The sequence below is a fragment of the Callithrix jacchus genome, chromosome X (assembly GCF_049354715.1).
Source record: "Callithrix jacchus isolate 240 chromosome X, calJac240_pri, whole genome shotgun sequence".
Taxonomy (NCBI): domain Eukaryota; kingdom Metazoa; phylum Chordata; class Mammalia; order Primates; family Cebidae; genus Callithrix; species Callithrix jacchus.
The window spans coordinates 104,654,232-104,678,255 of NC_133524.1; the positions used below are offsets into that span (position 1 = coordinate 104,654,232).

Consider the following 24,024-nt stretch of genomic DNA (forward strand, 5'->3'; position numbering starts at 1 on the left):
TGAAACCACCTCAGGGAGAAGGGGATGTGTGACTATTTAAAACCAGTTGGAGCTAGAAATCTAGGCTCCTTACTTGATTTCTGCTGAGGAGAGTGGAGAGAGGAGTGTAGTTTTTTTCTATGGTGTTTGCCTTGGGTAGGGAAATTATTATCTAAAAGTTTTCTATCTTTCTAGGCTACCCTCTTTCTGTTCCTTTGGCTAGAGATAGCCAGCTTTTTGAGGCACTTTTTAAAAAAATTTTATACCCATTGACATTGCTGGGTTGCTGGTCCAGGATACATTACTCAAAAACAAATCCAGGGAGAAAATATTTGGAAATCATACATCTGTTAAGGGGTTAATATTCAGAATATATAAAAAACAAAAAATTAAATAACCTGATTAAAAATAGGCAAATAATTGAATAGATAATTATCTAAAGATGATATACAAATGGCCAAAAAGCATATAAAAAGATGATCAACATCATTAATTTTCAGAGAAATGCAAATCAAAATTATAATCAGGTATCACCTCACACCCATTAGGATGACTATAGAAAATAATAAGGGTTGATAAGGATATGGAGAAATTAGAACTCCTGTGCACCACTGGTGAGATTGTAAAATGGTACAAGTGCTATGGGAAACAATCTGGCAGCTTCTAAAGAAATTGAAAATAGAACTGCCATATGATCCAGCAATCTCACTTGTGGTTATATATCCAAAGGTACTGAAAGCAGAATCTCAATGAGATATTGCATACCCATGCTCATAGCAGCAATATTTTGAATAGCCAAGAAGTAGAGAAGTGACCCAAATGTCTATTGATAGATAAATGGATAAAGAAAAAATATATATCTCAGTCACAAAAAGGCAAATACTGTGTGATTCCGCTTATATGAGGTATCTAAAGTAGTCAAATAAATAGAAAGAGAAAATAGAAGGGTAGTTGCCAGGGCTTAGGGGTAAGAGGAAATGGGAAGTTGTAGTTTAATGGGTATAGAGTTTCAGATTTGTAAGATAAAAAAGTTCTAGAGCTATTTCACAACAATGTGAATATATTTAACACTACTAAACTGTACACTTAAAAATAATCAAGAGGATAAAATTTATGGTTTACATTTTTCACCACGATAAAAAAGCTAAAAATAAAGAAATATACCAATGAAGGTAGTGATCACAGTGATTTTTCCCATTCCTAACTAAATTTTTACTAGGAGAAAGGCTATAACTAACACAATATCCATATTTTCATTAAGTTACCACTTTTATATTCTGGTTCCAAGAAAAGATAGAACAGATGCACTTTCCCCTATTTATCCCTCTATCTAAAAACTCTGGACATTATAAATACATAAATATATACATATCTCATACATCTCTGACAGGTAAATAGAAGGCAGGTGACTTTTTCTATTCCTGGTGGCTAGGAATCTCAAGATCCAAGTAACAATATTTTCTCCCATTCTGGAAGTTGCCTTTTCACTCTGTTGGTTGGATCCTTTGATGCACAAAAGATCTTAAGTTTTATATTGTCTCATCTGTCTATTTTTGTTCTTGTTGCCTGTATTTTTGATGTCATATCCAAGAAATTATCACTAAATCCAGTATCATGAAGCTTTTCTCATATGTATTATTCTAGGTATTCTACAGTTTTAGGTCTTATGTTTAGGTCTTTAATCTATATTGAGTTGATTTTTGTATATGGTATATGCTAAGGGTCCAACTTCATACTTTTGTGTCTGGACATCCGATGTCTCTAACATCATTTGCTAAAGAGATTGTTCTTTCCCCATTGAATGGTCTTGGCACCTTGTTGAAGATCATTTGAATATGATAGGGTTTATATGTGACCTTTCTATTCTGAGACATTGATCATCACCTTCGGGGATCTGTCCTGCAAACCCTGACTCCACAATCAATGAATAAAAACACTTGAACACAGAGTACAGTGAACAAATGGGCTAGAGAGGTAATCAGAGGTAATCAGTTGCTCTCAGCGGGTGATTGCAGCTACCTGACCCCTACTAGTTCTCCTTCCTCACATTTTTTCAGTATAGATTTGACAACAAAGGCTTTGAGTAAACACACTTGAGGATAATTAACATGGCTAAGAGAGTAGTTCTTGGAAAGATTAAAGCCCAGGTACCGATGCCCAGGACAAACAAAGAATAATTTCTCTGGCTGACCTCCTGCCTCCAGAGGGCCATCCAGCTCAAAGGTTACATGAGTAAACAAGCTAGTTAGAGTAGAGACAAAGGAATGTGGAATAAACAGACTTAACTGAGGAAGCTTCTATTATCCCTAATCTTTACCCTATGACCTAATGCCCTAAGGTAAGAACTGGCCACCTTCAGCCTGTTCCATTATTATAAGTTATGAAGAACTTCCAGCCTTCCAAAAGGTTTGAGACTATATCTTATAACTTTCCAAAATATTTTCCTTAATATTTTGCCAACCACCCTGAATGAATCCCAACACTATTTCATTGAACTATGTGTCTACCTTTATGCCAGTACTATACTTTTTGGTTACTGTAACTTTGTAATTCTTTTGAAATTGGGAAGTTTGAGTCCTCCAACATAGTTCTTCTTTTCCAAAATTGTTTTAGCATTTCAGGGTCTCTTGAGATGTCATATGAATTTTAGGATGAACTTTCCTTTTCTTAAATTTTTGTTTTATTTATTAATTGACACACAGGGTAATTGTAAATATTTATGGGATACATAGTGATTTTTTTAAAGAACATGCGTAGTGATCTGAGGCCAGGCATGGTGGCTCAGACCTGTAATCCCAGCACTTTGGGAGGCTGAGGCAGGGGCGGATCGCAGCAGTTTGAGACTAGTCTAGGCAACATGACAAAATCCTGTCTCTACAAAAAAAAAAAAAAAAAAAAAAACTGGATGTGGTGATGGGTGTCTGTAGTCCCAGCTACTTGAGAAGCTGACCGAAGAGGATCACTTAAGCCCAGAAAGTGGAGGGTGCAGTGAGCCGAGATGACACCGTTGTACTCCAGCCTGCATGACACAATGAGACCCTGTCTCAAGAAAAACAAAAAATGTATAGTGATCAGATCAGGGTAATTGACATATCCATCATCTCAAATATTTATAATTTATTTGTGTTGGGAACATTCAATATCTTCCTTCTAGCTATTTGAAAATATATTATTGTTAACTATAGTCATCTTCCAATGGTACAGAACATTAAAACTTACTTCCCTTTTTAGCTGTAATTTTGTATCCTTTAACACAGCTCTCCCTCTTCCTTATCACCATACTCCTTAGCCTCTAGTATTCTCTGTTCTGTTTTTACTTCCATGAGATTAACTTTTTTCGACTTTCACATATGAGTGAGAACATGTAGTATTTAACTTTCTGTTTCTGGATTATTTAGTATGCATTTTTTCTATTTATGCAAAGATGTGAGGATTTTGATAGGGATTGTGTTGAATCTGCATATTGCTTTGAGTAGTATGAACATCATAACAATATGAAGTCTTCCAGTCCTTCTGTCTTTTCATTTATTTCTGTCTTCTTTAATTTCTTTCAGCAATAATTTGTAGTTTCTCATTGGTATACTTAGGTTTTTCTGAGACAAGATGTTGCTCTGTCACCCAGGCTGGAGTTCTGTGGTGCCATCACAGCTCATTGGAGTCTTGACTTTCCAGGTTCATGCGATCCTCCCACCTCAGCCTCCCAAGTAGTGGACCACAGGTACATGCCACCACCCCCGACTCATTTTTAAATATTTTGTAGAGACAGCGTCTTCCTGTTGCTGAAACTGGTCCCAAACTCCTGGGCTCAAGCACCCCCACCTCAACTTCCCAAAATGTTGGGATTACAGGTGTGAGCTATCATGCCTGGCTCTCATTGATATCCTATATAATAAAGTCGACTATAATGTAAAGATTCTTTGCTAAAGCTTGCTTTTCCAATAATTTCAGGTTACAGAACTATGATTGGGGTACTTTTCATTCATCCCACAAATTCTTTGCTGCTTGGCCAAATTGCTATCCATGGCAGAGGCTCTGCTTATTCAGATATTAAGCCTTGGCTGGCTCCTTTATACTGCAATAGAATGGGACCAGAGTCTGCTTCCCATCTTTTTCTTCATTCATTATCATGAAATTTTCCTAAAGACTAGTTGCCTTCAGTGACTCTTAACTTGAGGCCCTGGCAGTACTGCGTAAGTGTTGCAATCAAGAAAGGCAGCACCAGGCTTTGGATGAAGACACTCAAATTAAACCCAACTCTGAGCACTGCTTCCTCCATGAAACCTTCTCTGACTATGCTTACCCATGTTCATTGTCCTTTTCTGGCCTCCTACAATACTTGCCTCTACTGTGCAAGCCAACACTCATTGTGTCTCACCAAGGAGAGTAAAACCTTGGTTACTTGACTCTTTCTGGGAAAATGGCTTTATTTTTTTTAGAGTTGCATTTTCACTGAGTATATTTTATTTTATTTTTATTTTTGAAACATTCTTAAACAATTATTTTAAAAAATAGAAATACGATCTTGCTTTGTTGCCCAGGTTGGTCTCAAACTCCTGGCCTCAAGTGATCCTCACACCTTGGACTCCCAAAGTACTAGGATTACAGTGAGCCACCATGCCTGGACCTATTCATTTTTAATAATGTTTTCAAGAGAAAATGAGGAAGAAGCAAAAGCAGAAACCCCTGATAAACCCATCAGATCTCATGAGACTTATTCGCTCTTACTAGAATAGCACGGAAAAGACCAGCCCCCATGATTCAATTACCTCCCACTGGGTCCCTGCCACAACACATGGGAATTCTGAGAGATACAATTCAAGTTGAGATTTGGGTGAGGATACAGCGAAGCCGTATCAGTATACCACATGGGTGTTGCAGATGCAATTCAAAGTTCTAGATTAGATATCTAAACCTAGAACTTTGGCTAGAGATGCATCTGAAAGTCATAATTGGGAAAAGCAAGGAAGGATGTTATTAATTGTACTTCTCTTTACATGTCTATTTTTAGTGCTTATTATAATGGCATTATTTTGACTTCTGAGAGATGTTAGAATTTGAGTATACTTGCTGATCCTGACTCTGGTGAAAGCTAGATGTGAAACTGGAATACAAGCTTTGAAATTAAAGTACATTTTTTATTGGCTACACCCTGGCACAAGCTCTTATTAAACAGTTAGTTTGGGGCATATTAACATTCTTGAAAGTTTACAAAGCATTTTCATATTCATTTTTTTATTTGATCCTCACTACAGCCCTATGGAGAAGGTATTTTCATTTTATGGCTGAGGAAAAGAAATGCTAAAGAGCTTAAAAGTCTGGCCCAAAGTGACTTTGCAGTAAAAGGCAGAGCAGAAATAGAACTCAGCTCTCCTAATTCACAGGCCAGTATTCTGGTATTCTACAGCATTCTAGCCTAATAGGCTTTCTTTCAATAAGATTTGGGGAAAAAACTTGTTATAAAATAAACTTAGGCACACTAAAATTTTAAAGAGTTTATTTGAGCAGACAGCAATTTATAAATTGGGTAGTACCAAACCCCACAAGTGGTTTGGCTCCACAGTAGGGATGTGAAGGAAAAACTAATAAGATTCTTGCAGAAATAAGACAAATAAACTATTTGATTGGTTAAAATGAAAAATCCCTAGTTAGAGGTTAGTTATTGGTTTCTAATTGGTTAAAATTAAGTTTCATTTTACTATTTACAGTGAGTTACGTATTGGTTGGCTCAAGTAGGAACTAAAGGCACTGGAGTCATCTCAGCCTAATAACCTCCTAATTCATATGTTTTTAAATTTTACTTTAAGTTATTGGGTATGTGTGCAAATCTTACAGGATTGTTACATAGGTATACACATGCCATGGTAGTTTGCTGCCTCCATCCCCCAGTCACCTACATTAGGTATTTCTCCTAATTATCCCTCCCCAATCTCCCCACCCCCTGCTATCCCTCCCCTAGCCCCCCACCCCCAACAGGCCCTGGTGTGTGATGTTCCCCTCCCCATGTCCCTGTGTTCTCATTGTTCAACACTCACCTATGAGTGAGAACATGTGGTGTTTGCTTTTCTGTTCTTGTGTCAGTTGGGTGAGAATGATGGTTTCCAGATTCATCCATGTCCCTGCAAAGGTCATGAACTCATCCTTTTTTATGGCTGCATAGTATTCCATGGTGTATATGTGCCACATTTTCTTTATCCAGTCTATCTTTCATGGGCATTTGGGTTGGTTCCACGTCTTTCCTATTGTAAACAGTGCTGCAGTGAACATACTTGTGCATGTGTCTTTATAATAGAATGATTTATAATCCTTTGGTTATATAACCAGTAATGAGATTGCTGGGTCAAATGGTATTTCTATTTCTAGATCCTTGAGGAATTGCCACACTGTCTTCCACAATGGTTGAATTAATTTACACTCCCACCAACAGTGTAAAACTGTTCCTATTTCTCCACATCCTCTCCAGCATCTGTTGTCTCCAGAGTTTTTAGTGATCGCCATTCTAACTGGCGTGAGATAGTATCTCAATGTGGTTTTGATTTGCATTTCTCTGATGACCAGTGATGAGGAGCATTTTTTCATAAGTTTGTTGGCCACATAAATGTCTTCTTTTGTAAACTGTCCATTCATATCTTTCACCGACTTTTTCATGGGGTTGTTTTTTTTCTTGTATATTTGTTTCACTTCTTTGTAGATTCTGGATATTAGCCCTTTGTCAGATGGGTAGCTTGCAAAAATTTTTCTTTCCATTCTGTTGGTTGCTGGTTCACTCTAATGATTGTTTCTTTTGCTGTGCAGAAGCTCTTAAGTTTAATTCGATCTGATTAGTCTATTTTGACTTTTGTTGCCATTGCTTTTGGCATTTTAGTCATGAAGTCCTTGCCCATGTCTATGTCCTGAATGGTATGGCCTAGGTTTTCTTCTAGGGTTTTTATGGTGTTAGGCCTTATGTTTAAATATTCAATCTATCTGGAGTTAATTTTTGTATAAGATGTAAGGAAGGGGTCCAGTTTCTGCTTTCTGCACATGGCTAGTCAGTTTTCCCAACACCATTTGTTAAACAGGGAATCCTTTACCCATTGCTTGTTTTTGTCTTTTTTGTCAAAGATCAGATGGTTGTAGATGTGTGGTGTTGCCTCCAGGGCCTCTGTTCTGTTCCATTGGTCTATATCTCTGTTTGCAGAACCATGCTCTTTTGATTACTGTAGCCTTGTAGTATAGTTTGAAGTCAGGTAGCTTGATGCCTCCAGCATTGTTCTTTTTGTTTAGGATTGTCTTGGCTATGCAGGCCCTCTTTTGGTTCCATATGAAGTTTAAAGTGTTTTTTCCAGTTCTGTGAAGAAGGTCAATGGTAGCTTGATGGGGATGGCGTTGAATTTATAAATTACTTTGGGCAGTATGTCCATTTTCACGATATTGATTCTTCCTAACTATGAGCATGAAATGTTTTTTCATCTGTTTATGTCCTCTCTTATTTCCTTGAGCAGTGGTTTGCTTTTCTCCTTGAAGAGGTCCTTCACGTCCTTTGTTAGTTGTATTCCTAGGTATTTTATTCTCTTTGTAGCAATTGTAAATAGGAGTTCCCTCATGATTTGGCTCTCTGTTTGTCTGTTATTGGTGTATAGGAATGCTTGTGATTTTTGCACATTGATTTTGTATCCTGAGACTTTGCTGAAGTTGCTTATCATCTTAAGGCAATTTTGGGCTGAGATGATGGGGTCTACTAAATATATAATCATGTATACATATATAGTCTCTGCAAATAGAGACCATTTGACTTCCTCTTTTCCTAATTGAATACACTTTATTTCTTTTTCTTTCCTGATTGCTCTGGCTAGAACTTCCAATACTATGTTGAATAGGAATGGTGAGAGAGGGCACCCTTGTCTAGTATCAGTTTTCAAAGGGAATGCTCCAGTGTTTGCCCATTCAGTATGATATTGGCTGTGGGTTTGCCATGAATAGCTTTTATTATTTTGAGATGCATTCCATCGATACCTAGTTTATTAAGAGTTTTTTAGCATAAAGTGCTGTTGAATTTTGTCAAAGGCCTTTTCTGCATCTGTTAAGATAATCGTGGTTTTTGTCTTTGGTTCTGTTTATGTGATGAATTATGTTTATAGATTTTTTTAACAGACTCAATGTATTTATGTGAGGGAGATTATCTAATGCTATAGTAGAAAAGAACAATTAATGAATTTGTAAATTTGTAGTTACAGCAAATCTGTAAATATAGATAGCATTCTGCAATGCTATAAATGGAAAAATCTAAAAAGTTAGCCTTATAAATAATATTTGAGGCCCCTAACTGCCTGCATTTAGATTTGATGTGTGCGTGCGTGTGTGTGTGTGTGTGTGTGTGGTGGGATAAGTTCAGAACTATATCTCTACTTCTGATAAAGAAAGAAGAGATTGTGGTTAGTAAAATTTTGATCTATATTGCCAGTCTATACCAGAAATAAATCTAGTATAGAGACTTATCATTTTTTTTCTTTAATGAAGGTATTCTTACAGGCAGTAAAATATACAAACTTGAAATGCATAGTTCAATAAAATTTTTGTATGTGTAAACTCCACACTGATCAAAGTTATAGACATTTCTGGTCCCTCAGAATGTTCTCTTTTGCCTCCTCCCAGGTAATACCACCTCCCAAATGTAACACCTATTCTGACCACTGTCATCATAGATTCGTTTTGCCTGGTTTCAAACTTTATATAAATTAAGTCATACTGTATCTACTATTTTGCATCTGGCTTCTGTTGTTTAAAATGATATCTGTGAGAAACAATTATTTTCCATTGCTATACAGCATTCCAAAGTATGGTACACCACAAAGTTTTTAATTCATTTCCCTGTTGATGGACATTTGGGTTGTTTCTAGGTTTTTTTAAGTCACGAATAAAAATTGCTATGGACATTTTTGATTATATCTCTTGGTGGACATAGGCACTCATTTTTCTTGAATATAAATCTAGAAGTAGAGTCACTAGGGTAGGTACAATAAAAAGCATTTTATTTTAGAAAATTATTAATGAAGGACCTGATGGTTAAGCATCTTATAAGAAAACCCACTTTATGAAGAGCCACTGTTGGAGATGAAAATGGGTTTGTATTTTGTTTAGCAGGTCAAGATTCCCTGTCTGTTAGACGTAGAGAGTATTTTTGCTTCAGGCAGTGGGATGGATCTTTCACACTTGTGAGTAGATATTTATTTTCCTGGTGTCTGATACATACGGTGCACATCAGGAATGAGGAGCCATTTAATTGCAAGCTGTATCTTTTTTGGATGGAGTCAAATTGTCTTTTCTTGGGCAATGTAGCTCAAATGATCATAAAATAACATTGGAAAATCAGATTCACTTTACAGAAATGTGCCTTAGGATTAACTTGGAATAAGTCTTTTGTTTTGAAAGTGAAGGTACATGTATAATTTTATGTAATCCAAAAACCTAACTCTGGCAGTATAATTTTACATTACTTCTAAGGTAAAGAATTTTTAAACATCACATGTCTGCTGGCAACATTTACTAATGAAGTGTGATGTTGAAAGGGTATGGGGAAAATTCCTGTGGTATGGGAAGAGGGTGAGGTGGTTGTAAACCCAGGAGAAAACTGGGAAAGTTGTCCAAAGAGTACTCTTTCTGGAAAAGAGTCTGTACTTCTCCGCTGGTGTTGTAACTCTTCACATGCTGTGAGATAGAGAACCACCTTAACATCCTCCTCAACAAAAAGAGTCACTTCTGGTCTTTGTTTCTTTAACAGAATTTAATTTGATGATGAATGTTCAAAGAGCTAGAATTTGCTTTCTAGGTGACTAGTTGGCACCCCACTTCTATTCTGCAAATTGCAGGATACCCAGACCGGATTTTGGGTGTATCAGAAACCCTTTAGGGGCCCCATGAAGCCTGGCTTAAGTCCAGAATTCTGACCAAGGCTGCCAAGGCCAGCATCTCCTGGCTTCACCTTCCTCTCCAGGCTCAACACTTGCCAGTCCCCATACAGTGTCCCTAATTCCACAGTCTCTTAGCCTTCTGTGTTTGGTACAAGCTTTCACTGTCTGGAATGTCCTTCAATTTGCTTAACTCGCACTCATTTTGTAAGGTTGAGTGCTGCCATTAGCTTTCTTTCCACAGCCTCCTTTGTGCCTTAGATTGGCTTAGATGATCCTCTTCTATTCTTCCTTAGCCCCCTGTACAGATACTTATCACATACTGCATCTTTCTTCTCATTAGACTCAGAATTACTAAAATATGTTGCTACCCCTAAGGCCTAGCATAGTGCTGGTTACATGGTAGGCACTCGGTAAAGGATTGTTAAATTGACATTTGGATGGATGGACACATAAACCAGCTTTTAGGCTTTTTTTTTTTTTTTTTTTTGCTCTACCCATTAATTCAATAAATGTTAAACCTTAGGAGAGGACTTATTGCAAGGCACTATGACAAGAGCTGTAGGGGACAGAGAGATGAATGCTATATTGACTGAGAATTTAAGTAGTTCATTTCAATAGCAGAGCGATAACATGTCCACAAATAACAATAATCTAAAGTACCAAGTTCTCAGTGTCATAAAGGAGGTATAAATAAAGGACTATGGATGTTCAGAAGGAGCAAATACTCCTTGTTGGGAAAAACTGAAGAAGAAAGATTCATCAAGAAAGGAGCATTTGAGGTGGGATTTAAGGGAGAGTAAAACATGAATGAGCAAAGATAGAATTTCCTCCATATTATGTTTTATTTTGTCTGAAAAGAGTAGATATTATGAAGGAGTAATGAGTAGTGGGAAACAACTGGAAACGTAGGGAGTGGGTCTTATTAGAGAGGTCTTTAAGTGTCACGTTGATGAGTTTGTATTTGATTCCTGTCAGGTGGACCAGTCTTGGAAGCCCATGGAGGATTTTTAGCATTTGTGTCAACAGCAGAGTGATCAATGAACATTAGTCTGACAATGACATATTTTAGTAAATCATTATTAACTAAATAATTGCTAAGCCAATAGTTTTGATGAGTAGTGTGGAAAAACCCTAAGGCCTTTAGCTCTTTTACCTTTTTGCACCTGTCTTTTCTCACTGGAAATCTAGACGAGGTAACAGATCATATGACCAATTAGTTCTGAAAAATGAAAATTAAAATTGACAGGGGAAAGAAACACTACCTAGACAGAAGTGCCTCAAAATAATGCATAGACATATATAGTATTGTTTGCTTAGGAACCATGTCCAAAACATTTGCTTTCAGCTGTCTGGAAAAGTCTGGACATAGTATATGAATTATATTGTTAATATTTATTCCTCTGGGAGTAGTTTAGATCACTTCCAGTTAAACATAACTATAATGTTCTAACCTCAGACGGTCTGCTCTTATTGTCCCCTATAAACAGCAGGTACTGCATTGTCAGTTTGTTTTATAGTGTGTTATATAACCAGAGTCTCTGGTTTCTTGCCACCTTAGGCCAGGCCTTCAACACTTTATGTCTGGATTGCTGCAACAAATTTCTCACTGTTCTCCTTGTCTCCTGTGCCTGGAGTCCAGCTTTTTTCATAACAGCAATGTATAGGTGGAAGAATACTAGATGGAGAGCAATATTAACTGGCTTTGAATCTTGATTATACTGCTCGCTACTGTATGATCTTGGGCAAATCACATCACCTCTCTGAGACTCAGTTCCCTCAACTCTAAAATGGAGGTAATCGTCCCTGCCCTGTCCTTTTCAAGGAGCTGTCTCCAGAATCATGTGAAAGTGCTCTGAAAACTGTCTTTACCAGTAAAAAGCTTTACCAAGAGTTGGACTCCACCAGCTGGCTTTACACCTTCCAGAATCTAGTCCCATGCCACCTCTCTCATCTCATTTCTCAATATCCCACAGAATCTACCCCACTCTCCAATTCCTATAAATGTATTTTGTTCCCCTCCTCTGGAACATTCTCCACTCTTGTCTATGCTCATCCTAATTAAAGGAATGATTTAAAGACCAGTCCAAATCCTATTGCCTCCTTAAAATCTTCCCTGATGATTCCAGCGCTCCTCAATTTTGTCCTTTTGTGCATTTTGACAGCACTTAGTTATTAAAACTTGCCTGTACATTACTCTTTATTATTAGTTCTGTCTTTTACATAAGGTTCCTATCTTTAATTCAATTATGATATTATGATGCCTTCACTGGTTCATTTAATATCCAGTGAATGTTTATGAGGATGCTTCCTTTGTATTCCTCACAGAACCAAGTTTGAAACTTAACAAATAATTATTGGTTCATTTATTTAGAAGTTCACATACAGACTCTCTTAAGAGAGACAAGTGAATATGTCTTCTCTTCCTACGGCTCAGGGTACTCCTCCTAACAACCCAACAGGCCTCCGCCTACTACAGAACCATAGAAAAATCCTTAGAATAAAACCGTCCAGTAAAACTTTCTGAGATTCTGAAACTGTTCGGTATCTGTGCTGTCCAATTTGGTAACCACCGACCACACATAGCTGCTGAGTACTTGAAATGTGGCTAGTGTGACTGAGGAACTGAATTTTTGCCTTTATTTTTGATTAATTTAAACAGCTGCATATGACTAGTGGCTACTGTATTGGACAGTTTAGGTCTGGACCTGTGGCTTTCTAGCTTTTTTTCTTTTATCATAACAACACAATGAGAAATACATTTTACATTGCAGCCTAGTTTTTATATGCACAAACAAGTTTCATGAAACAATACTTATTATCTGCAATACACTGATCTTTTCTATTCAATTTCATTTTTTTTAAATGCTGATTGCATCCTCCTATACAGATTTCACAAACCACTGATAAATTAAGATATGCTGTTTGAAAAACACATTGCTCATTTTGTAGATGGAGAATCTGAGGCCCAGAGAAGTGCAGTAGATTTTCTAAGGTCATATATTAAGTGGCAGGGTAGGACTAGAACATAAATTTTAGGGTTCCTAGAATAGAGCTATTTTCAAGAGGGATAAAGGCATTTCCTCCTCTTCCCTTTCCTTTTCCTCCTTCTCCTCACCTTGCTAGATACTAGAGAAAAATAAGTTGACACACTATTCATTTCGACTAAATATTTTCCTGGTGTCTTGATTCCTAAATAAGCCATGAGCTCAGCATTTGAGTATTGCTGCTTTTTAGTTTGGTTTACTGTCCAAAATCAAAGATACAGTACCATGGAAGCTTACTTTTAACCCACTGCATGACTTGGCAGTGGCAGTAATGTGAAAGTCCTCCTTGGGAATTCTGTCATGCCTTCCTCCACTTACCCAGTAACAACTGACTAGCAGGTTGATTCTAAATAACAAAAGCTGTTGAAGAATTAAGGTGATTCTCACCTCAGTTTGTGAAAAAGGTGCCTCAAGTCTTGAATTATATCACCAATCAAGTATTTTTCTTCATCAGTACATCCAGTGTGCTACCCTTTCTGTATGCCTTATCAACAAAAATGATAGCCTTTACAAAGTAAAGGTGCTGGCATCTTCTGAGCAGCACCTTGTTATCACAGAGGCATTTAGATTCGCCTCTCAAAGCTAGTCTTTTTATTCTTCTGGAAATGGAATCTATCAAAAAAGAGCAGAGCTATCCTAGCAAAGGCAAAAAGAGGCAGCAGTTCTGAGGTGCAGTTGTCTATGTGTTCGGTACATTCCTGACCAGTTTGTGTATAGGAAACTCATTTCCCCATAGAAGTTTCCAAATGCATTTCAGTCAGCAGACAGCAGGCAGCAATTTATCACTAAGTGAAAACAACAAGAAAAAATACACTTAAAAAGGAAATAAGCTTTTCAAAAGCATCACTTCAAAGAAAACATAGAAATAGCCCAATTTTGCATTACATTTGTCAGTGGGATTACCATTATGTCAGTAGGATGAATTTACTGAAATCTCTAAGAAATGTCATATTTTGTGGGGCCAAATTATCTATGGCCTGATTAATTTTTCTACTTGAAAACCAGGGTCTTATCACTTAACAGTTGTCCCTTGCTAACTAGACTGGTTACTTGGCTGACTTGCCCTAAAATGTATCAAATGTAGCCTCCTCTGCTCCACTACTGCTGACACCAGTCAGTTAAGTAGAATCTCATAAAGTCCTCTCTAGCTAAATGATAACTCTTTGGTTAAGATTCTCTAATGTAAGTTTGAAAATTACGCTGTTGTCTTAGGAAGTCAGAGTTTATACCAGTCTATAGAGAAGTCATTTATGTCTTTTGCATTATTTGACAACCTAACATTGGTAGAATGTGATTTGCTGAGTAAGTTCAAGAAAACTTGCTGTTTTGATTGTGAAAATCCACTTGGAATGCTAAGAATTGTTGCCCAATCTTCTGTTTTCTAAGTTCTTGGTTGTCAGAAAAGCAGGTCATAGGGAGGAAGACAAATGAAGATGGGACAGGGACTGTGCACAGGTGAGCAGTGGCTGGGGACGAACAGGGGAGTAAGTGAACCGAGGAGGAAGGGGATGAGGGTATGTTGCAGGCTGAGCCAGAGCCATGGTCTTCTAGCTGTCTTGTTGCTTTCCTAGGCCCTGCTAATTAACCTGCCATCTGCGATGCCTTTCTTCAAAAGCGCTGTGCAATGTTGACTTTCCCTTCACTGTTTTTTAAACCTCTTCCCGCAAATCCAGAGTCCAACAGATTCTGGCTAAACCAAACTTATCATCTCCCTACCCACCCCCATGGTTTTCTGCCACCATTTTATCACCCATACTTGAAAACTGCAAGTTATTTTTGACTCTCTTTCTCTCACTCTCCCCTGCCCCACCCTACACTCAGTTGCCTGCCAAGTCCTTTTGGTGTTCCCTCAGTCAGGAATTTCCTCCCTTCCCCCTTACCACTTATATCTTATTTCCATTAAGGCTCAGCTTTGATGCCACCTTTTCTAGTTGTAGAAAGCCTATTCACCCCTAGTTGGAATTGATTACTCTATTTATTTCCTTTTCTTTCCCTGTCTTCCACATCACTTTGCTTTCACTTATTGCACTTCTGTTAGCTGTTTCCAGACCTAGCCTCTCCACTAGATTAAAAGGCTTTTGGAGGATGGAGACTGTATCTCACTGATGTTTTACCCTCTATACATAACATATAGTAGGTACTCTGTAAAGTTTAAGGAATGAAATATGAATGAATACTTAGCCGTTACCGTACCTATCCCCATGGATGTTGTTCCAAGTTTTTGAAGATGTGATTTGACAGTATGTTAAATATGTATGCATTGCTGAGAAGGCTGTTTTAGCAACAGCAGTGTCCTGGCATGCTGTTAGAATTGAAAGACCTACAAGGAGATTATCCTATATCTCAGGCCCCTCCTGGCCCTGAGATTCTATGGTTTTTTGATTTCACTTTAGAGAGTTTGTGGTGCTGCTTTCTTTGGCACAGCTCCACAGAATCTAGGATAAATTGACTGAAATTCATGTCATGAGGTATAAGTGTTTTTGTTAAGCCCTGTCAGAAAATTTGTTTTTCAAAGTGATTTTCTCATTTATATGCAATTTTCCAAAATACCCTTAGAAATGTAGTCAATTGCCAGAAACCATATTATTAAAGTAAGACATCAGCAAAAATGGCAGAGTAAGAACCTCTGAAAATTCCCTCCATAACAACAATGAAAAAACTGGCAGAAATAGAATCAACTTTTTCAGAACTCTAGAAATGAACTAAAGGCTTGCAGCAATACAGGAACATTTATTCAAGAAAAATGGCTGCATGTTGATAAGAACAGTGAGCTTTCTGGTATTAATATTTTCATTCACCATATTCTCATCCCTTTCTCCCTGGCTCTGCAGTAGCCTTCAAAATCAATAGCCTGCAATCACAGGGAAAACCAGCAGCCTGGCAGCCACCAGAGGAGACAGAATAGGGTTGGAACTCCTTTAGAGTCTCATTTCTAGAGAATTGTTATTATTAGATCTGTCTGGAGTTCCCTCAGAAGACCCCCACTTGTAAGACTGTATTTATTTGGCCTGGCATAGAGCTACAGAAAGCCTTTTCCCTAGGGTCTTGCTTTTGGAAAACGATTAGAGGCAATCAATTAACTTCTCAGCTGCCTGAAGCAATGGATAACATTTCCAGCTAACCACAAAGCTTCAAAGAAAAAGCTGGGGAATGAGATTTCTGGAGCTTTGGAAAGCTTGGGCATATTCCTGGGAATCTACAAGATCACATGCATGCATAGGGCTGTGCACATGCTTGGGAAAGACCTCATTAGGTCCTAGGCTGTCACTCTAGCTGATCCTGAGCTCTGCATAAGCAGAAAGTGAGGACAAAGGCAGTTATCAACTGTGTGGCTGAGTGTTGAAGACGTGCCCCAACATGTACTCTTGGCCAAGACTAGGAGGCTTTTTGGTTCCAGGAATTTAAGGAAATCTTTGTCTAATTATGAGCTGGCCACTAAGCTAACCCAGCAGAGACTTCAGTACAATAATTATGATTAAAGCCAAGTGGAACAGGGTGAAGCCTGTTGTCCCTGAGACCTTGTAAAAACTAATTCTTGGTCCACCAGGTTATAAATTTGTAGCTCTGCCTATATAGTCCCTATCTCTTTAAACAGGCTGAAAAGGCAAGGAACTCATATCAGCCTGATATCCAGTTTGTTTATTTTTAAAGGCAAGACAAAGGTAGTTTGTGAAAAATTTAAAACACAAGTATTGCTATTAATCAGAAGTAATTATATTGGAAATGGTATTTCACTTCTGTACTTCATCCACTTCCCAGAATGGTTTTTAATCTGTCTGAGTTCACCCTGTGTAGGATCTGTTCCTCTTTCCTCCCTAGACCCCCATGTGCATAATCTTCCCATGTCACTGCTTTTTGCTTCTGTTAATTTCATTTTCTGTTCTTTCATTTGTTCTATACATGTAGCCTTGATTCAGGTATGGCTGTAGCCTGACATACTGCATTCAGGTTGGCTATCTTCTAAGAGAAGAATCAAGAAATATAGAGACTGTAATGACCTTCTTGCTGGCTTAGCTAGGCCTGAGAGGGAGTGAAGTGCAAGAGTAAAATTCTTTGGCTGCCATTTTGATCAGAGCCATTCGGAATGAAGCAGGGCAGTTGTCACAGGCTTTAAAGGGCTTTGCTAATTTGACCAGATAACTGGCCAGTGACTCACTGAGACAGGGTTGGCGATAGAGAAATGGTTTTCTTTGGCCAGTACTAAAAAAAGACCCAAGGCTTATATGCATACATGCTGTACATTCATCCAATGCTACCCTTCTTCACCCCCACCAAGACAATGTCAGAGAGGTTGCCCTTTTCCCACACTGTACTCAAGTTACTTATTTTCTGATTTTCTTTCTCTGTTTAGGCTATATTGGATGTTCATTTAAAATGGATTTCTCCTGCCTGTAAGGGGTAGAGGGTAGGGTAGGGAGGTACACAGTGTGATTTGCCTCGCCTCAGTCCACCACCTTCTGGGGATGGCCTGACCTGGATGATCATTTTTAGCCTGGTATTTCCTGAGCATGGGCCAGGGGCTAAGGCCAGCAGCAGAGAGGCTAAGATGGCACAGGCTCCCTGGCAGATTTGGTAGTGATGAATTTTCACTGGGGAACAAAATGGCTGATTCTAACTTCTTTTGACTTGAAATACTGCAGAGACTATCATCTTAATAATTAAAATATGTTGAGGAGAAAGGCTAACCCTGAATGACTGGAATTCTGTAAGATATTTTATGAAAGTAGTATCCCTGGTTAGCTGTGTTTCTAAAAGGTCTTGTACAAATTATAATTTCAACTTCCAACAAAATATTTATATGATCAGAACAGAAATATTTAGGAGCATTTATTTGTATGAAAACAACATGCCCATACCTTAGAAAACAAAAACAAAATAAAATAAAATAATTTATCCTTTTAAATGAGTTAGACATATCCCACAATGCCATTTGTACAGGAAACTCTACCCATAGGGCTCTTAGGGATTTCTTTTAGGGAATCTCTGCAGCTACTTGTAGTTATACAAATGGGCCCCTACTTTCTCTGTGCTCCCCTCTCCATAGGTGCTGAGGAGCCCCCACGAGCTGAGAGGTGTGTATTTGGGTATCTTAGCTTTGAACTTGAAATATATTTTCTCATAGAAATAGCACCATAAATGGTGAAATAGGCTATCAATTTAAATTTTCTAATTACAGATTAAAATAGGTTTTGTGAACTGGATTAGAAATATATTTACTGTTTAAAATATAATTTCTCTCAGAAAATTATTATATTTTATTTATTTTTTTAAAGAAACGGGGTCTCACTCTGTTGGCCAGGGTGGTATTGAACTGCTGACCTCAAGCAATCCTCCCACCTCGGCTTTTCAAAGTGTAGGGATTACAGGCATGAGCCACCACGCCTGGCCTCTCTCAGAAGGTTAGTTATGAAGAACTTTGGAGATAGGACCCCTTCATAAGTCAATCTTGGGTGTTTTAGCAGACCTTTTCCCCACAGGTGGTACAAAAATGAATTTGAATTTTAACTCCTCCCATATTGCATGGTCATAACTTTGAAAAGTATGGCCTGTGAACTAATGAGATTTGGTTACATTTTGGGGGATACTTTGTGTTCAGAGATAACCACAGTTGTATGAGATAGGAAAAAACAAACTGTTTTTTACTCTGACACTCACCACTCAATTCTTCTGATACCACATTCCATGCAGTTCTCCAGCAGACACCAATAGTGTGTCCCATAATTTAATTCAATTCTGACAATACCTATCTGGAGTTAGAGTAAGATTCCACAGGCTGACAGCTCAGTCTTACAAGGCTGCTCCCACTTCAGATACCAGTCATAAGTTCCAGCTATATGTGCTTCTGACTGACAACCTATAAATTGGGGTTCCCATGACCCCCTTCTCATATTTCATAATTTGCTAGGATGACTCACAGAACTCAGGGAAACACTTTGTTATGATTACCCATTTGTTATTAAAAAAAAAAATCACAAAACGTATAGATGGACAGCCAGATGGAAGAGATGCATAGGGAAAGCCATGTAGAAAGGGGCAGAGAGCAACCATGCCCTCTTTAGGCACACCACCCTCCAGACACCTCCAAATACTCAGCAACCCAGAAGTTCTCCAAGTCTCACAGTCCAGGGATTTTTATGAAGGATTCATCATGTAGAAATGATCAATTTTTGATTCAGTCTCCACTCTTCCCAAAGGATGGGGTTGGGACTGAAAGTTCCAAGCATTCTAATCATGGCTTGGTCTATCTGGTAATAAGCCTCCATCCAGAAACCCACCAAAAGATACCTCATTAGAACAGAAGATGCTCTTATCACCCAGGAAGTTCATTAGGAGCTCTGTGTCTGGAACCAGGGAGAAAGGCCAAATTTCAGAACAAAAGATGCATATAGCATCCATATCACCATAACAAGGGTTTTAGGAGCTCTGTGCCAGAAAATGGGGATAGAAACTAAAATATGTATTTCTTATTATATTTTAATAGTCATCTGTGAATACCAAGAACAAGTTATATTTACCATCAACTTCAAGAGCTTCCTTTGCAGTAGCCATATGTGAATATAATGGCAAATAAAAATACTATGAAAACATCTGGTCTTCCAGCTAAAATATTACCATATTCATAGTTGTACAAACATTCAGGCTTGTCACAGGACCTTCCAAGCCACTGGTCACTAGAATCCTCCCAATACAAACCTCATGATTTCCCTGTGACATGGGTAGGAGTTAGGTATGCAGCTATTATATCACCTCAGTACACTCAGACTAGGGGAAGCTTGATAATTGGCTATTTACAAAGAAGACCCCATGGTATAAACTGTTTTGAAGTAACTGTGGCCAAATGATTTTTTTAGAGATGGTGTTACCTGGAGAAAGGGAAGGTCAAAAGAGATGGTCAAGAGAAAATCCTTCAGCTAAAGATTTTTGAGGTCTTGTGAGTGTCTTTGTTGCTTAAGGAAAAGGAATTGCTTCCATTAGATTCAAGCTGCTGAACTTTCACCTTCAGGACAAAGGTAATAGTCAACCACAGAGCCCCTTCTATTAAATTTTGCTTAAGTTTCTTTCCTTTTCTTTCAGTTTTATCCAAGTATGAAAACCAGATTACTATTTTCACTGAGTACCTAGAAGAATATCCAAATACAGATGAGTTGGTATGGATCTTAGGGAAGCAGCATCTCCTTAAAACAGGTAAGATTTGGTAGCATTTGTCTGTAAGAACCCAGATGAAGTGGGCGTCTGAGATTCAGGGTTTGTACTTTTTCTCCTTGGGTTGGCAGAGCATTGCCTTGCTCAGTGTTAATGCTACTGTGAGGTAGATTGACCCTCTAGTCAACAGAGCTTAAGCCTCAGGACTTTTGCTTGGACAGGCCCCTTCCAAGGCCCCAATAGTATGTTTACATGTTTATATGTGTTTGCACAATTTGCACAAGTAATATATTTTTATTCATTTCCATAAATAGAATCCCCAAATTCTAGAAACCTTGGGTTTCAAAAAACACTGACCTGCTCCTGGTATCACTAACCAGTCTCTAGCCTTTTCTGATTGGGCTACATATTTATTATTCTCACATGCTTGTCTGGCTAGATAAAAACACCTAGGGGCTTCTAGACAACCCATAGATCTCAGAAACAATATCAGACCTAAGAAGTTTTTCTAATGTTTTAGATCTTTTGCTGACTATAGCACTGTCTCGTTTTATTCTAATTTTGTATAGAACTTTTAGCCACTGCAGCTAGGTGGAAAGAAGGCTTGAATTTTCTTCCTTACCATTATATTCTTATAGATTGGGAAAGAAAGACCTTTTAACTTGAAGCTGCTAACAACCCAGCACCCAGATAAAGCCAGAGCTTGGAAAGAGGCAGTTCTGAGATTTGTATCTTTCTGAGGAGACATCCTCTTCAGAGGCCCTCACTTAGTGTGGAGGAAAGAACAGGAAGAGGCTGATGAAAAGGCAGGAGAGGAAGTTAGGCATTGTCCAGCTCCTCCTGAGCCTGGATTCATTATTTTGATTGGAGAATTGCGAACAGTAAAGAGAGCCTGGAGCTAGCGATTAGGAGACCTTTGGTATTCAGACTCTTCTAACTAAGGTAAGTCACTTTATTTTTCTGGATCTTAACTTTTTTCACTGGCACTTAAAATGATGGGATTGGAGGGGATCTCTTCTAATTCTGCATTCATGACAACAGAAATCCCCAGGTTGCCAAATCCACTCATATTCAAATATTAAATTGGGAAATGCCTCTCACAGTGAAATCATTGTTGAAATGTCCATACAACTTCCCAAGCATAAAGCCACAGGGCATAAAGACTGTCAGAGGCTGGAGCGAGGGTGTGGACATTTAAGAGGATTAGGTATATAACAGCTAACATTTGTCACAGGTTCACTGCACACCAGTCACCATTGTCTAAGCACTTTACGTGTATTGTCTTTTGAATACTCATAACTCAATGAAGTAGGTACTATTATTCTCCCTATTTATGGATGAGGAAACTGAAGCTCTGGGGGGGTAAGTTAACTGGGTTACACAGCTGGTAAGTAGCAGAATCAGGGTTCAAACCAGAGTAAAGTATGACTTTGGATGTCTTACTCTTAAACATTATACATCTGCTTCCCTGACTGTGCTGGGCACTGGGCCATGGAGGGGAGGGAAAATGCAGATAGCTCAATTTTCCAATTTGCTCCAAAGAAAAGGAAGAGAGAAAATAGAAACTACTGGCTAAAAGTGGATTTCCCTTTGTTCTTCCTAAGTGCAGTGACTATAAGTTTATACAGAATACAATATAGACATGTTGAAAAGAGGGAGAGAGGTGACTAAGAAACACAGCCACATCTAAGTATAGATAAAAATGTGGAAGCCGTATTCACGGCCCATCAAAGTAAATTTATGTCATAAAATACAAGTAAGCATGCTTTGAAAAAAGACACAAAAACATTTGTGATATTTATATATGCATTTAGATTACAAGTGCCATTGCACTAGGTACTATAGATACATTTCTTACACACCTAATTTGCTTAGTAGGGCATTTCCTTTTTATTTAAACATGCATGTGTGCATGCAGACACGGACACACATGCACACACACAAACCAACCCCTAGTTTTTGTTTTGTTTTGTTTTGCTTGAGACAGAGTCTCTCTGTCTGTTACCCAGCCTAGAGTACAGTGGTGATCATAGCTCAGTGCAGCCTCGAACTCTTGGGCTCACGTGATCCTCACACCTCATTTTTTTTTTTTTTTTTTTTTAGAGATGGGGTCTCACTATGTTGTTCAGGCTGGTCTTGAATTCCTGACCTCAAGCGATCTCACTGCTTGGCCTCCCAAAGCACTGGGATTACAGGTGTGAGCCATTTGGCCCAGCCAAGCCTCTAGTTTTAGATAAGGGATGATGGGTGCTGATGCAAGATCCAACCAACCATCCTGTAGGCTGGGGCTGATAGTGTTGTTAGTGGGTTCTCTAGGATTCTTAATCTTCTTATTCCTCGTCTTTTGGCAATGATCCCAGTGTTTATAACTGCCAGGACTATGGAACTTGGTGAAAAGATGACAGGAGTTACCCAGTGTTATTACTCCAGTCAAGTAGCTCTGGACAAACCATAGGTTGGGAGAAATACTGAAATAATTTGGCTAAAATGAGATTGGGTTTCCTGTGAATTAACCTAGCCCCATAATAATGGAATTGACTGGTTATTTGAAATTAATTTAGCAGCTTGCTCAGAAGTAAAGGCAGGTGTTTTTAGATATGGTGATTTGATTTTAATTTTACATTTAATTACAGAAAAATCTAAGCTGTTGTCTGATATAAGTGCCCGTCTATGGTTTACATACAGAAGGAAATTTTCACCAATTGGTAGGTATATCATTTGTTTTACTGTGCTTTGTTCCATGTGGATAGCTTGCCTGAGGTTATCAGTGACTTCATAGAAACCTCAGAATTAATACCTCACTATAGCAAAGAATTTGATTTAGGGGACTAGGTAAATCTTACACATTATCCAAAAGTTTCATTGCTAAAGTATCATTTCACATATGGCTCCACGGCATTAAGGGGTTTAGATGGTATACTTTTAACCCCACCTCCAAGTGTTCAGGCCCTAGATGGTATTACTTGTTATACTTTTGAGATTAAAGGGAAAAATCAAATAACCTTTTAATTTGTATAATAGCTATTAAATTACAATCCACAGCTTTGTGGAACTACTTGATTATTAAAGAAAATTGTGCCTTGAAAGAAAGAAAATAATTTCTTTGTGTTTTTTTTTCCCCTTATGACATGAAAGCACCTTGCCATTGGAAAACAAATTACGGTAGTTTCCTTGGAACTAATTCTAGGCTGTTACCAGCTGCTATCTAGAAAAAAGGACAGTTCAATAAGTGAAGTGAATATGCTCTCTCTATAGAGGCTATGTAACACATTTGCAAGTAGGGTGGCTACTTCCTAGTATCATGGCCGTGTAGGAAAAGGGCCTACAAATGGTGAAATCTAATCTACTAAGAGGAAACCTGTCTGACCAATTTTGATACAGGATGGGACCTAGTAACTAGAATGAAATCAACCTTTCTCTTCAGTGCCAAAAATGAAGGTCACACAGACTTTTTTTTTTTTTTGCTCTCCCCAGAAATATGCCAGTTAGTAACAAACAAAAGAGCAATCTTTAGTACTCAGTGGTTCTGAACTGTGAACTTTCTCTGGCTGAGGAGTTCTTCGCAAGGCTGGAAAACATTTCTAATTTTACTCTGCCAATATTTTGGCAATAGATAATCTCTTCTTTATGTGGGTCTCATCGTGTCTTTTTTATACTAATCTGGCCTGTAATCCCAGCATTAGCAAGAGCCAAAAGGCACCCCTTCCAGTTCACAAATTGGCTCCTCCTTCCCATCTTGTAGCAACTCTCCTTCAGTCCCCACAACAAAAGGAAAGGGTGACCACCTTGACCGATTTGTCCTACAAGGTTGATGACCCCCTTTGAAGTTAGTCTTCTGAGATCGTTCTTATAGCATATTTTTCCACTTCCACATTGGGAAAAGAGAACAACACAAAATATCCTCTCTGCCATCCAAGTTATCTGATTTCATTGGCCCTTTAGCAAAGTATATTGAGCTCACCCTGGCCTCA

The 24,024-nt window shown here is 38.3% G+C and overlaps 1 protein-coding gene across 8 annotated transcripts in view; it reads left to right on the forward strand.

Annotated features, from left to right (window-relative positions):
• ATG4A (autophagy related 4A cysteine peptidase) overlaps nt 1–24,024 on the forward strand; it is a 56,324-nt gene that overhangs the window by 12,205 nt on the left and 20,095 nt on the right. For 4 of the 8 annotated variants that reach the window (XM_078363005.1, XM_078363006.1, XM_035289328.3 and 1 more), the window contains exons 2-4: nt 19,985–20,095; nt 20,692–20,995; nt 22,687–22,758. Coding sequence is in view for 2 of the 8 variants with exons in the window: in XM_035289320.3 (XP_035145211.2) it covers nt 19,985–20,095; nt 22,687–22,758 (183 nt within the window). In the remaining 6 variants the exon portion in view is untranslated. The remainder of the gene's footprint in view (nt 1–19,984; nt 20,096–20,691; nt 20,996–22,686; nt 22,759–24,024) is intronic. The other 4 variants (XM_035289320.3, XM_035289321.3, XM_054251050.2 and 1 more) reach the window with 1 other exon arrangement.